At 48.8% G+C, this 14,989-nt stretch overlaps 1 protein-coding gene across 1 annotated transcript in view; it reads left to right on the top strand.

Moving 5' to 3' along the window:
• The window catches only part of SLC6A20 (solute carrier family 6 member 20), a 50,169-nt gene that overhangs the window by 30,025 nt on the left and 5,155 nt on the right, over nt 1-14,989 (top strand). The window contains exons 8-10 of the mRNA XM_065933877.1: nt 11,375-11,579; nt 13,429-13,588; nt 14,134-14,299. Coding sequence (XP_065789949.1) covers nt 11,375-11,579; nt 13,429-13,588; nt 14,134-14,299 — 531 coding nt within the window. The remainder of the gene's footprint in view (nt 1-11,374; nt 11,580-13,428; nt 13,589-14,133; nt 14,300-14,989) is intronic.

A 14,989-nucleotide genomic window follows, 5' to 3' on the forward strand; every position in this document is an offset into this window, starting at 1 on the left:
GTGAGAGTCTTGTACATTATCTTCTGGCCATGGGGCCTATTGACATTTTATGACCTAGGTGAATGCAAAGCTGTTTTCTGTAATCTATTCTTTAATGAACACAAAGGTCAGTCCTTTTGCAGAAGTTATCAGTTAAATTTATCTAAAAGGTTTACCACACAAAGACTCTGCAGCTCCGGTGAGGCAGCCCCTGTTTAGCATTCCTGGTTAAAATTAACAATTCTAAACTCTTATTTTTCTAAATCTTTAACTATAACCACTTTTAAAATAATATTTTTGTGTTCTCTAATAGGGTTTCCTCACCTCCCGAAGGGCTCTGTGCCTATTAGGGCCTTTGTGTGATCAGGTTCTTTATGCTGTTTATGATTAAGGTGTTGTGAGCAGTTGTGTGCATTAGTACGCTTTTGCCAAGCAGGCCCGAATGCCAGCAAAGGAGTTTAAATTGAAACACTCGTTTCATCCTGGATAATCTTATAGGATACCACCATCCGGGGGACATATTGATTAAAGTTCTAAGTTGATTCTGTTTGGAAGGAGATCGGGGAAGGCCTTCTACCTGTGTCAGAAAAATTAGGGAGTAGTCTAATATAGCAAGCATCCGAAAGACAGAGATCATCTTTAAGGTGAGCGCCGAGTCAGCTTTGTGAAATCCCTGAAGACCTGATCTGCCTTGCTTGTCAGGTCTTCTCCTCACGACCTTGTCATGGGTGGGATCTCGTGAGCTGGCTCCCGGCGTGTTTCGTTGTTAATTTTCTGTTTAGTTGATCTATCCATAGGTGTTAGTGAGGTATTAAAGTCTCCCACTATTATTGTGTTATTATTAATTTTTATTAATATTATTAATAAAAGAATTATTAATTTTTCATACTTGCTAACATTTGCCTTACATATTGTGGTGCTCCTATGTTGGGTGCATATATATTTACAATTGTTATATCTTCTTCTTGGATCGATCCTTTGATCATTATATAGTGTCCTCCTTTGTCTCTTTTCACAGCCTTTATTTTAAAGTCTATTTTATCTGATAAGAGTATTGCTACTCCTGCTTTCTTTTGGTCTCTATTTGCGTGGAATATCTTTTTCCAGCCCTTCACTTTCAGTCTGTATGTGTCCCTTGTTTTGAGGTCAGTTTCTTGTAGACAGCATATATAGGGACTTGTTTTTTTAATCCATTCAGCCAGTCTTTGTCTTTTGGTTGGGGCATTCAACCCATTTACATTTAAGGTAATTATTGATAATTATGACCAACCTAGATAGCATATTAAAAAGCAGAGACATTACCTTGCCAGCAAAGGTCCGTCTAGTCAAGGCTATGGTTTCTCCATTGGTCATGTATGGATGTGAGAGTTGGACTGTGAAGAAAGCAAGCTGAGCACCGAAGAATTGATGCTTTTGAGCTGTGGTGTTGGAGAAGACTCTTGAGAGTCCCTTGGACTGCAAGGAGATCCAACCAGTCCATCCTAAAGGAGATCAGTCCTGGGTGTTCCTTGGAAGGACTGATGCTGAAGCTGAAACTCCAATACTTTGGCCACCTCATGCAAAGAGTTGGCTCATTGGAGAAGACCGTGATGCTGGGAGGGATTGGGGGCAGGAGGAGAAGGGGACGACAGAGGATGAGATGGTTGGATGGCATCACCGACTCAATGGACATGAGTTTGAGTAGACGCCAGGAGTTGGTGATGGACAGGGAGGCCTGGCATGCTGCGATTCATGGGGTCGCAAAGAGTCGGACACGACTGAGCGACTGAACTGAACTGAACTGATGATCCCTTTGCCATTTACTTTGTTGTTTTGGGTTCGAGTTTATATACCCTTTCTGTGTTTCCTGTCTAGAGAAGATCCTTTAGCATTTGTTGGAGAGCTGGTTTGGTGGTGCTGAATTCTCTCAGCTTTTGCTTGTCTGTAAAATTTTTGAATTCTCCTTCATATCTGAATGAGATCCTTGCTGGGTATAGTAATCTGGGTTGTAGGTTTTTCTCTTTCATCACTTTAAGTATGTCCTGCCATTCCCTTCTGGGCTGAAGAGTTTCTATTGAAAGATCAGCTGTTACCCTTATGGGAATCCCCTTGTGTGTTATTTGTTGTTTTTCCCTTGCTGTTTTAATGTTTGATCTTCATTAATTTGATTAATATGTGTCTTGGGGTGTTTCACCTTGGTTTTATCCTGTTTGGCACTCTCTGGGTTTCTTGGACTTGGGTGACTATTTCCTTCCCCATTTTAGGGAAGTTTTAAACTATTATCTCCTCGAGTATTTTCTCATGGCTTTTCGTCTTCTTTTTCTGGAACTCCTATGATTCAAATGTTGGGGCATTTAACATTGTCCCAGAGGTCTCTGAGGTTGTCCTCATTTCTTTTAATTCTTTTTTCTTTTTTCCTCTCTGCTTCATTTATCTCTACCATTCTATCTTCTACCTCACTTATCCTATCTTCTGCCTCCGTTATTCTACTGAATAACGGAGTGTTTTTTATCTCATTTATTGCATTATTCATTATATATTGACTTTTTTATTTCTTCTAGGTCCTTGTTAAACATTTCTTGCATCTTCTCAATCCTTGTCTCCAGGCTATTTATCTGTAACTCCATTTTGTTTTCAAGATTTTGGATCATTTTCACTATCATTATTTGGAATTCTTTATCAGGTAGACTCCCCATCTCCTCCTCTTTTGTTTGGTTTGGTGGGCATTTACCCTGTTCCTTGACCTGCTGAGTATTTCTCTGCCTTTTCATCTTGTTTAGACTGCTGTGTTTGGGGTGGCCTTTCTGTATTCTGGCAGTTTGTGGTTCCGCTTTATTGTGGAGGTTCCTCCCTGTGGGTGGGGTTGGACGAGTGGCTTGTCAAGATTTCCTGGTTAGGGAAGCTTGCGTCGGTGTTCTGGTGGGTGGAGCTGGATTTCTTCTCTCTGGAATGCAGTGAAGCGTCCAGTATTGAGCTTTGAGATGTCAGTGGGTTTGGTATGACTTTGGGCAGCCTGTATATTGAAGCTCAGGGCTCTGTTCCTGCGTTGCTGGAGAATCTGTGTGGTGTGTCTTGCTCTGGAGTTTGTTGGCCCTTGGGTGGTGCTTGGTTTCAGTGTAGGTATGGAGGCTTTTGGATCATCTCTTATCAATTAATGTTCCCTGAAGTCAGGAGTTCTCTGGTGTTCTCAAGTTTTGGGCTAAGCCTCCTGCCTCTGATTTTCAGTCTTATTCTTACAGTAGCCTCAAGACTTCTCCATCCATACAGCACCAATGATAAGACATCTAGGTTAATGATGAAAAGTTTCTCCACACTGAGGGACACCCGGAGAGGTTCACAGACTTACATGGAGACGAGAAGAGGGAGGAGGGAGATAGAGGTGAGCAGGAGGAGAAGAGGGGGAATCAAAGGGGGAGAGAGCAAGCTAGCCAGTAATCACTTCCCTATGTGCTCTCCACAATCTGGACCCCTCAGAGATGTTTACGGAGTTACAAAGAGAAGAGAAGGGGGAGGAAGGAGACAGAGGTGACCAGGAGGAGAAAAGAGGGAATCAAAAGTAGAGGGACAGATCCAGCCAGTAATCAGTTCCCTAAGTGTTCTCCACAGCCCGGAACATGCACAGATTCACAGAGTTGGGTAGAGAAGAGAAGGCGGAGGGAGGAGATAGAGATGACCTGGGGGAGAAAAAGGAGAGTCAGATGGGGGAGAGAGCAATCAGGCCAGTAATCTCGCTCCCAAGTAAAAGTGCGTACTGAAGATTGGGTTCTTAAAGGTATAAAACTGATAACAAAAAGCAAAGATTAAAAGTAGAGTAGAGGTTAGACTCTCAAAAATACAATATTAAAAAAACAGTCACAAAAATTATAAAATATATATATGAAGTTTGCTTTAAAAATAGGGTCTTTTTTGGCAAAGTAATAGTAGATTATAAAAATGAAAAAGGAGTAATAGAGGACTTAGAAAAAAAAATTAAAAATGATAACAGTAAAAATATATCTAGGAATTTCTCTGGAGCTGTTGTGGGCAGTGTGGGGTCAGTTCAGTTTCAGATAGTCCCTTGATCCGGCTTATGCTTCTCGAGATCTATAGGCCCTGTCCCGTGTACTCGGTGCTAACTGCAGGGTTTTAATCTGTTGCACCTGTCACTTCCAAAGCGGTTCCCTGTTTATTTTAGCTTCTTCGGTTTGCTGGTCTCTTCAGTGTCTGATTTCCGCCCTGACTCAAGGGGGCGAAGGTGGTCACTAGTTCAGCCGTGCTGTGGGGCGGGGGGAGCGCTGCTAACAAGTATCCCCGGCGTGTGTGGGGAGCGCGCGCGGCGTCTCCGCCGCACTGGGTTTGCCCCGCTCACGGGTGTGCTTTCTCGGTCTGCTCTTCTCAGACTCTAGTTGCTCTGCCGGGAACTGTCTAAGGCAGGCCCTGGTTGCGTGCACTTTGCAGGTCTAAGCCGCTCAGGTTCTCGGGTACTCCACAAAGGCGCAGACTCGGTTGGGCCTGTGTTTTGGGCCCTTCTCAGGTCGGAGCAGCTCAGGAGACCAGGTGCTTGGGGAGCGCAGTCACCCCCAGGCGGGGGGGTGCGTCTGATCGCCTCCCCTGTCCCAGCCGCTCGGTTTTCTGGGTGTACGACGGGCACGCCTTCTCAGGTGTGCTGTGAGTCTCTTCTGCGGGGCTGATCTCTGGCTGCGACCCTCCCGGAGGATGTCAACAGTCCAGGATCCCGAGAACTCTTGGTTAGCAACGGAGCCTGCCTGCAGTTTGGTAGAGGATGCCTCTCTTGGGTTGCAATTTGCCCCTTTCGGGCTCTGGCTGCACCCCGCCTGCTTGTCCCAGCGGGGAAGGGCCGGTTCACAGCAGTGTAGCTCTCCTCTGGTATTCGCTCAGTCCTTTGTTCTGTGAGTGGGCTTGGCAGTGCCTCAGGTTGGGGCTGTTCATGGGATAGTCCTCTCTGTTTTTTTCCCCCTCTCTGGCTATCCCACAGTTTGGGTTGCTGTCTCACATTAGTTCTCTCAGACTGCTCTCAGGGCATTCTGGCCCGGTCCTTACCCTAAGCAATGCCGCCCGCGCCCCCCTGTTCAGCCCCTGCTTCCTGGTGGCGGCTGTGAGCACTGGGAGCTGCCGTTAGGCACGTAATCTGTGGGTTTGTTTATTTATTTATTTTGCCTCCCGGTTATGTTGCTCTCTGAGATTCCAAGATTCCCCACAGACCCGCCAGTGAGACTGTTTCCTGGTGTTTGGAAACCTCTCTCTTGTTTAAGACTCCCTTCCTGGGACGGATCTCCATCCCTGCCTCTTTTGTCTTTTCATCTTTTGTGTTTTGTCCTACCTCCTTTTGAAGACAGTGGGCTGCCGTTCTGGGTGCCTGATGTCCTCTGCCAGCGTTCAGAAGTTGCTTTGTGGAATTTGCTCAGCGTTCAAATGTTCTTTTGATGAATTTGTGGGGGAGAAAGTGGTCTCCCCGTCCTATTCCTTCACCATCTTAGGACCGCCCCCCCCTCCCCCCCCCCGGTATCCCTTTTAAAGTGACATCTATAAATGGTGTCATGTAATGCTTATTATCTATCTGGCAAACTTGACTAGTATGATCATCTCCGGTTCCATCCATGTTGCTGTAAATAGAGATTTCATTCTTTGAGCTGAGTAATAGTCCATCGTATGGATGGTGCACGTCTTACGTTTATTCTGTCGGTGGACAGATGGGGAGCTCACATGCTTGTTGCAGGCAGATGGGAAAAGGCCAGCGACTCCATGTGCGATTGTTGTCGATGGTTTTCTCTTTGGACAGACAGGCAGGAGTGGCACTGCCAGATCTTTGGGGAGCTGCACCTTTCCTTTCCTAAGGACCTTCTCTACTTCTCTCCATAGTGGCTGTGAGAAGTTTCCCTTTCCACGTATACACTGCACAGGGTCCCTTCTCTCCAGGCCCTCTCCATCATATATTCTGTGTAGTCTCTTTAACGACTGGTGCCAGGAGATACCTCCTTGCAGATTTCATTTGCATTTCCCTAAGCAGTAGAGAGGACCCCCCGCCTCCCCCAGGGGGTTTAAAAAGGAAAACACAGGTTGAGTGAACTTCCCCCTTGGTTTGTCACAGGCTGGCCCGTTTTTGAATTTGTCTTCGATTACCTCATGCAGAAAATTTCCTGAGGGCTATGTGGTCTTGCACAGCCCCTGAAGCCTTCTTGCACATTTAAGGACCCAGAAGCACAAGGCCTTAAGGCTGCTGCTCCAGGGACGGCCACAAGGCGGCGCCACTTCTGCGTCAGCGCTCCGGTAACCTAGATAACCAGTCTGGAGAACTTCCTGTTTCTTGCTTGTCAAGCAGGTGGAAAGCGCCCTAACAGACACCCAAGGGCTTGCGTCTCATTTCTCCTGGCTCCATGAACTTCTAGGCAGATCCCAACACCTGTGCCGGTGGTATGCAGCTGAGGGACTGTAAGGAAGGAGGCTAGAGGTACCTATTCACCAGAAGCCATGAAGACTGTGGGGCTTGCTCTCCTTGCCCAGGGAGTCCACCACCCTTTAGCTGTATGAGACTTGGTTTACCTGAAGAATGGCTCGACTGTATTTAGAGATCAGGGTCCCATCCAGAGGAGAGCAGGCGCTACAGGTCCAAGGTGGCTTCTGTGCTGGCTGTCCCATTCTCCCCCTGGTCACCGGGGCTCATGACTCAAAATAGGGATCCAAGCCACCTCCGCATTCCACGAGATGAGCCCAGACAGAATCAGTTAGGCCTGAGTGAAACAGAGGAGGCGTTCTTACATTGTATTTTTATTTTCTCCTGGAGTATGCTCAATTTACAGTATCGTCCTTGAGTTCAATAGGACCTGGATTCAAGTTCACATAAACAAGGACTGATTTTTGATTCTTTTGTGAGTGTTTGTAGCGTGAGTAGAGCTGTCTGTGCTATGCAGTAGGGCCTCATTAATTGTCTATTTACATTTGTATGTATATTAGCGTGTACCAGTTCAGGCTAACCTCATGATTTTTCTCTCCAACCTCGCCATCAAGCTCCACCAGAAACTGTGAATTTTTTGGTCTGAGGGTGAGTGTTTACATTTCCCTGTCAATTAGTTCAGTTCTAGTTTCCACCTAGAAGTAGTATCATCAGCTTGGTCTTCCTCTGTCTGACCTGCTTAAGTTAGTGAGGTCTTCTCCGGGTCCATGCATACTGTTGTCAATGGTGTGTTGCAGTTTGGTTTTCTGAGTATAGTCTGTTGTACACACGGTGTCTTTTTTGTATAAGATGTATACATACGTTGTCCATTCTACTGTCACTGGACAATAGTTTGCATGCCTTGCCCATTGCACGTAGACGGGAAACGGCCAAGGGAGGGAGTGTGTGATTTTCACTGCTGATCTCTTTGGACATAAAAGTAGGAGCACATGGCCAAATGTACAGAGCTGTAGTTCTCCTTTCTTAAATAGCTTCTCTACTTCTCTCTATACTGGCTCTGAGCAATTTACCTTTCCACAAATACCTTGCTCAGGGTACCTTTTCTCCAGGCCCTCTCCATCATGTATTGTTTGTAGGACTTTTGATGATTTGTGTCAGAGATACCTTGTTGTAGATTTCATTTGCATTTCTCTAAGCAGTGGAGATGCTGAGCATCTTCTCAGCTGCTTTAAAAAGAAAACACAGGTTGAGTGAACTTTCTCCTTTTGAAATTGGCATGTGGCAAGCAGACTCTTCTATGAATTTTTCTTCCGTGACCTCCTACAGAACTTCATGAGAGCTGTGGTCTTTCACACCCTTCAAGCCTTTTGCTTATTAAGCACCCAGAAACATAGGTTTTACAGTCCACAGGGTTGCAAAGAGTCGGACACGACTGAGTGACTTCACTTTCACTTTCAACGTAGGTTTTAAGGTGGTTGATCCTAGAAACAACCACTGTCAAACTTGGGATCCAAGCTACCTCGGCTCCAAGATATGACCCCAGCCCAGCCCAGCCAGGCCTGAACGGAAAAGAGGAGGCATCTCTAAAGTGAAGTCAAGTTTTATTTTCTCCTGGATTATGATTAATATACAGAATCGTGTATGAGTTGAATGGGAACTGGACTCAGGTTCAGATGTACATGGAATGACGGTTGCTTGGATTCTTTGGGACGCAGTTATTTGCAGAGTGAAGAGTTGTCTGTGTTCCACTGCAGGGTTTCCTAAATCATCTATCTTAAATATATATACAAATACATGCATATCAGTGTGTAGCTGTGAACTCCGAGCTCATAGTTTCCCTCTCCACCCTCCCCATCTTGCCCCTTTGAAAACAGTTTGACATTTTTTTGGTGTGTGAGTTCAGTGCTATCTGGGTGTCCATGTATATGTGACACCATGTGTGCTTGGCTTTTTTCTGAGTAGCAGTCCGTTGTTTATATGAGGCCCATCTTCTTTACCCTTTCTTCTGTCGCCAGGCATTTTCATAGTTTGTGCCTTGCCTGTTGCAGGTAGATGGGCAAAGGCCAAACGAGCGCGTACATGTGTTTCAAACAATGGTTTTCTCTCCCCACACGCAAGCAGGAGTGGGACTGCCGGAACTTTAGGGAGCAGCACCTTTCTTTTCCTAAGGACCTCCTCACTTCTCTGCATACTGGCTGTGAGCCACTCAGCTTTCCACAAATACCTTCCTCGGAGTCACTTTTCTCCACACCCTCCCCATCAGATATTCTGTGTCGTCTCTTTGAGGACAGGTGCCAGAAGATACTTCATTTGAGATTTCACCTGCCTCTCTCTTAAGCACTGGAGATACTGGGCATCTTTTCAGGGACCTAAAAAAGAAAAAAAAACAAAACACGCAAGTTCACTCTACTTCACCCTTTGATGCTGGCTTATCGCCAGTTTGTCCCAATTGACTTTTCATGGGCTCACCTCCTGCAGTAGATTTCTTGGGAGCTGTGGCCACTCAGCCCCTGGAGCCTTGTGTATGTAAAGGAACCAGAAGCATAGCGCTGGAGGCTGCCGTTCATACAGGCGGCCGCACTGCTTCATCCCCACTCTGGTCTCCCAGGCAACCGGAGTCTGGGAGAAAGCCTTGCTCCTGGGATGTCAATCAGGTCAAGAGTGCCAGAAAAGACACCCAAGGTGGGTCTCATTTCTCCTTGCCCCTTGGAAGTTCTAGACCGATTCCAAGGCCTGCACCAGTGGCATGCAGAACTCTAAGAAAGAGGCCAAAGTACCTCTGCTTCAGAAGACTGGGTGACTTTTTAACTCACTCTGCCCTGGGATACACCATTTTTTAGCCATAGGAAGTTTGGTGTACCTGCAGGAAGGCTCATCTGGTTAGGTCCCATCCAGGGCTCACCAGGCACTTAAGGTCTGCCATGGCCTCCATGGAAAGCTGTCAACTTTCTCCCCACTTAGGGGAATCGTGACTTCTTTTTGAGGAGTCATAGTCACTTCGGGTTCCAGGATATGACCCCATCTCGAATTGTGTATTCCTGAATGGAAAAGAGGAGGTATTTCTAGAGTATGATTAACTAATAGTGCCGTGTTGAGATCATTAATAACTGGACTCAGTATCACATATACAAGGACCGTATTATCTTTGGATTTGGGGCAACAGTCATTTCTGAGTGAGTAGTTATCCCTGCACTACAGTAGGCCATCGTTTACTGTCTATTTAAGATACAGATATATACATAACATATATACACACATCTCACTGGATACCAGTGAATCCCACCTCCTAATTCCCCTCTCCACCCTCCACATTAGCCGTGTTAGAAATAGAGTTTCTTCCCTGAAGCTGGCTGTGTCCATTTCCTCGGTGTGTTAGTTCCGTTCTTTCAGTGTCCACCTGAAAGTGGTACCGTATGTGCTTGGGCTCTTTGTCTGACCTACTTTAGGTAGTAAGATCCTGTCCGGGTCCCTCCACACTGGTGTCAGGTCTGTGCTGTCATTCGCTTTCCTGCTGTCCGTTGTTTATATGAGGCCCGTCGTCTTTACCCTTTCTTCTGTCGCCGGGCATTTTCAGTTTCCGTGCCTTGCCTGTTGCAGGTGGTTGGGCAAAGGCCAATGGAGTGTGTACGTGTGTGTTTTCGAACGATGGTTTCCTCTCCCCACACGCAAGCAGGGCTGGGACGGCCGGAGCTTTAGGGAGCAGCACCTTTCCTTTCCTAAGGACCTCGTCACTTCTCTGCATTCTGGCTGTGAGCCACTCCGCTTTCCACAGGTACCCTCCTTGAGTCACTTTTCTCCACACCCTCCCCATCTGTGTCGTCTCTTTGATGACAGGTGCCAGGAATACTTCGTTATAGATTTCACCTGCCTTTCTCTAAGCACTGGAGATACTGGGCATCTTTCCAGGGGCTTTAAAAAGAAAAACACACGTTCACCCTTCTTCACGCTTTGGCGCAGGCTTGTCCCCAGTTGGCCCTAGCTGACGTTTTCATCCCTCACAGCCCCTCAAGCCTTGTGCACGTTAGGTACCCAGGATAGCGTACCAGGATGCTGTTCAAGGAAACGCCCACAAGGAGGCAGCACTTCTTCACCCCCACTCTGCTCCCAGGGCAGCTGGAGTCTGGGAGAAAGCCTTGTCCCTGGGATGTCCGATACTTCGAGAGTGCCCGAATAGACACCCAAGGTGGGCCTCATTTTCCTCTCCCCATGAAGTTCTAGACCAATTCCAAGCCCTGCACCAGTGTTACGTAGTTCACGAATTCTAAGGAGGAGGCTCTGCTCCAGGAGCCATGAAGACTGGGTGACTTTGTAACTTGCTCTGCCCAGGATACACCATCCTTTAGCTGTGGGAGGTCTGGTGTACCTGCAGGAAGGCTCATTTAAATAGAGACTGGGTTCCCATCTAGGGGATACTAGGAACTACAGGTCCACAGTGGCCTTCTTGGAAAGCTGTCACTTCTGCCTTCCTCACGGGGACTCATGACTTTCCATCGAGGAATCCCAGGCACCTTAGGTGCCAGGATATACCCTAGGCTTAATCAGTTAAGCCTGATTTCAAAAAGGATGCGTTCTTAATCTCTTGAAGTATCGTAGTTTACTAGTGTCATGTTTGAGTTGGGAACTGGATTAGTTAGATAGGAACTAGATTCATCTTCACATAACGCCTGCATTGATTTTTCTTCACCTGCTTCTGTATGCTTTTGTGTCTTCTTAGCTGTGCCTTCACCATCTCAACTCCCAGGTCACCTCCTCAGTCCTGATTAGGAAGCAACAATTATTCCAAGCTGTTAATACTTTATTAGTAGAGAATGATGTAAGTTCGGGCAGAAAAAGTGCACTCAGTGTTTGAAGTAGTTAAGAGTCAGGTATGAGGTCTTGCCAAGTGACATTTCTCTCTGGCCCAGGTCAGCCTCAGAATGTGGGATCTCCTCGCTGATTTAAAGGTGCCCAAGGACCTTAGCAGCGGCTGTGTTGAGGGAGTCCTAACTTCCTGGGTGTGTAACTGTGTGTTCCTGCCTCACACAGGCTGTTCAAGGCACCGGCCTGGCTTTCATCGTCTACACGGAGGCCATTAAGAACATGGAGGTGTCCCAGCTGTGGTCCGTGCTGTACTTCTTCATGCTGCTGCTGCTGGGCATTGGGAGCATGCTGGGCAACACGGCCGCCATCCTCACCCCTCTGATGGACAGCAAGGTCATCTCCAGCTACCTGCCCAAGGAGGCCATCTCCGGTGAGTGGGCCAGGCACCAAGGCGGTGAGGCGTGGGGAGCCGAGCAGAGGCTCTGTCCTCAGGACTCACCTACTCCCAGAGTCACTGCCGCATCCTCTTGGGAGTCCTGCCATGGCGCTCTCAGGCACTCTGGGTATGTAATTCACCCCACATCTGGTCCTCCACATCATGGGGAAGTCAGGTGGTCACCCCAACCTTCAGCAAAGGCCAGACTCCCCAACATGGCCCTCCAAGCTCTCCAGGCATTGGGAGAGCCTGCTTTTTTGTCTGTGCTGACCTAAGAATAACCGTGACAACTTGTACATTTCTTAGACACACTCTCAGTGAACCACCACCGAGTCAGGGTACAGAGCCTCCCTCTCACCCAGGAGCCCCCTCCCGCTGCCGTCCAGTCAGCACGCCCCCGCCCCCGCCGCCACCTCTGCTCTGAGCGCTACCATCTGAGGTTGTTCCTGCTCGCAAACTGCACATCAGTTAAGCTGCACTGTACTTACCCTGTCTGTCTGTGGCCGTCATTCAAACTCAGTCTGTGAAATCCACTCTGGTTCAGTTCAGTTCAGTCAGTTCAGTTCAGTCGACTCTTTGTGACCCCACTGGACTGCAGCACGCCTGGCTTCCCTGTCCATCACCAACTCCTGGAGTTTTCTCAAACTCATCTCCATTGAGTCGGTGATGCCATCCAACCATCTGATCCTCTGTCGTCCCCTTCTCCTCCTGCCCTCAATCTTTCCCAGCATCAGGGTCGTTTCCAATGAGTCAGCTCTTCACATCAGGTGGCCAAAGTATTGGAGTTTCAGCTTCAACATCAGTCCTTCCAATGAACACCTAGGACTGATCTCCTTTAGGATGGACTGGTTGGATCTCCTTGCAGTCCAAGGGACTCTCAAGAGTCTTCTCCAACACCACAGTTCAGAAGCATCAATTCTTCGGTGCTCAGCTTTCCTTGTAGTCCAGCTCTCACATCCATACACTCTGGTGGCAAGTGGCAATCATCTGTCTCTCTTCTGTCTGTGAAAAAATCTACTGATAGCCCACCCACAACATATCTGCCTATTCTGCTCTTGGTGGACAAGCATGCCTCTCCACTTCACTCCACCACCCACCTGCTCCGCTCCAACCCACAGTGTCTGGAGGACCCTGGGACCCCCAATCCGACCCTGCTCCCGTCAGCGCCCGCCAGCGTCTCTCCTCTCAGGAGCCAGCCCTGTGTGCCTGCAGCTCCCCGACGGCTCACAGCCTGCTCTCCCCTCAGGACAGCGGTGGGGCTCATGGCGGGTGGCAGTGGACAGCGAAGGGGGGAGCGTTAGGGTCTCATACTTTTTTTGGGGGGGTGTCCGAATTCCATCACTGCTTCTTGTCGTGCTGTGTGATGTTGGGAAAGTTACCCGACATCGCTGAGCCGTGGCTCCCCCCACCCTGTAAAAGGGGACTCGGCTCCTGCTACCTGATTCCAGCCTTCAGGAGCCGACGGGGGACAAATGCCAAAGGCGCCGTGGGATCTGGGTCAGCATTTGTTTCCTCTCTCCCTCCCTACCCCTCTCTCTTCCGGTCAGATGTCAGTCCTCCACTGGGGGTCCTGCAGCTCAACTCTCCTCCCCCCAATTCACCTCGCACAAGCTCGAGTTGTTGGGATAAACAACATAAGCAGACCCACAGCCCGGGCGAGATCACTCAGACGGCAATGCCCCCAGTTTTACCTTTTACACCGAGTTGGGTGTCCTCTGCTAGACCCCTCCGTGAATGAGCGTCAGGAAGTCCTGCTGACACACCTCCTACCGCCCTGGCCCCACGGGAAGCTGGGTGAACAGGTGCGGTCGCAGGCGGGCGAGCAGGGGTCTTGTGGTCCCAGGTCTGGTGTGCCTCACCAACTGCGCCATCGGCATGGTGTTCACCATGGAGGCCGGCAGCTACTGGTTCGACATCTTCAACGACTATGCTGCCACGCTGTCCCTGCTGCTCATCGTCCTGGTGGAGACGGTCGCCATGTGCTACCTGTACGGGCTGAGCAGGTAGGAGGCGCTGCCTGACAACGACACGGGAAATGCACCCACGAAGGCCACGACTCCCAGCACTTTCTCCAGTGTAGTTTCCAGAATCCTGGAGAAGTCTCTCCAGTCTACTGTAAGACAGATGCTATCGTGCTATTTATAAACTCAGGTAAAAGAGTCAAGTTGTAAGAGACAAAGCGCGCGCTCGCAGACAGGACGGAGATCACAGTGGTGGGCTGCAGGCAGTACAGCTGCTGACAGGCGGCAGGGCTGCCCTCGCGGCCCCCGGGCGCCTCCCCAGGCCCTCTGTGCCCGCCGGCGCTGGGCGCTGCCCTCCGGTCTGCAGCAGCCGCCTCCACCTGGAGGCCGGCCCCAGGGGTGTGTCCTGATGGCACTCACCTGTGGGCAGCTGCTTTGCCCTGCTGGTGGCGGCCTGTGCCCTTGAGCCTCCCCCAGGAAGAGGGCCCCGTGGTGCCCAGCACAGAAGCTTCCTAGGCACCGAGGGCTCCGGGGCCTGGACCGCCTGCCTCCAAGAGCAGGGTAACCCAGACTTTCTCTCCAATCAGATTTGAAAGCGAACTCAAGGCCATGACCGGACGCGCCCTGAACTGGTACTGGAAGGCCATGTGGGGCGGCGTGAGCCCGCTGCTTATCATCAGCCTCTTCATCTTCTACCTGAGCGACTACATCATCACAGGGACCCTGCGGTACCAGGCCTGGGACGCCGCCCAGGTATCTGCCATCTCGGGGGTCTCACTTTCTGAAACCAAGTGCCTCTCCAGAATGGGGGCAGTGGCTTGTCACAGTGGGGAACCATCATCCAGCTCCTTGCTTTCTTCAGCTTTTATTGGAGTATGGTTGCTTGACTATGTTGCGTTCACTCCTGCTGCGTGACAGAGTGAATCAGTCAGACTTACATCCATTTTTTTTGCACTTTCTTCTCATTTAGGTCACCACAGAGCTCTGAGCAGAGTTCCCTGTGCTACAGAGCAGGTTCTCACTAGTTATCTATCTATACACCATTTTACATATGTCAATTCCAATCTCCCAATTCATTCCATCCCCCTCTCCCGCTGATACCTCATTGGAGACCTCATTTCTCTAATAATTTGTGAAACCCGAGTCTTTTGTGTTTCCATATAGAGTGTGGAATGTTTTGTTCTAACGCTGTGAAAATGTCCTTGGTAGTTTGATGGGGGTTGCACTGAATCTGTGGCTTGCTTTGGGTAGTATAGTCATTTTCACAGTATAGAGTCTTTCCGTCCAAGAACACGGTAGACCTCTTTACTCTTTGTGTCATCTTTGATTTCTTTCATCAGTGTTTTATAGTTTTCTGAGTTCAAGTCTTTTGCCTCCTTAGGTAGATTTATTCCTAGGTATTTTATTCTTTTTGTTGTGATGGTAAATGGAATTCTTAGTTTC

The sequence above is a fragment of the Muntiacus reevesi genome, chromosome 4 (genome assembly GCF_963930625.1).
Source record: "Muntiacus reevesi chromosome 4, mMunRee1.1, whole genome shotgun sequence".
In the NCBI taxonomy this organism is placed as follows: domain Eukaryota; kingdom Metazoa; phylum Chordata; class Mammalia; order Artiodactyla; family Cervidae; genus Muntiacus; species Muntiacus reevesi.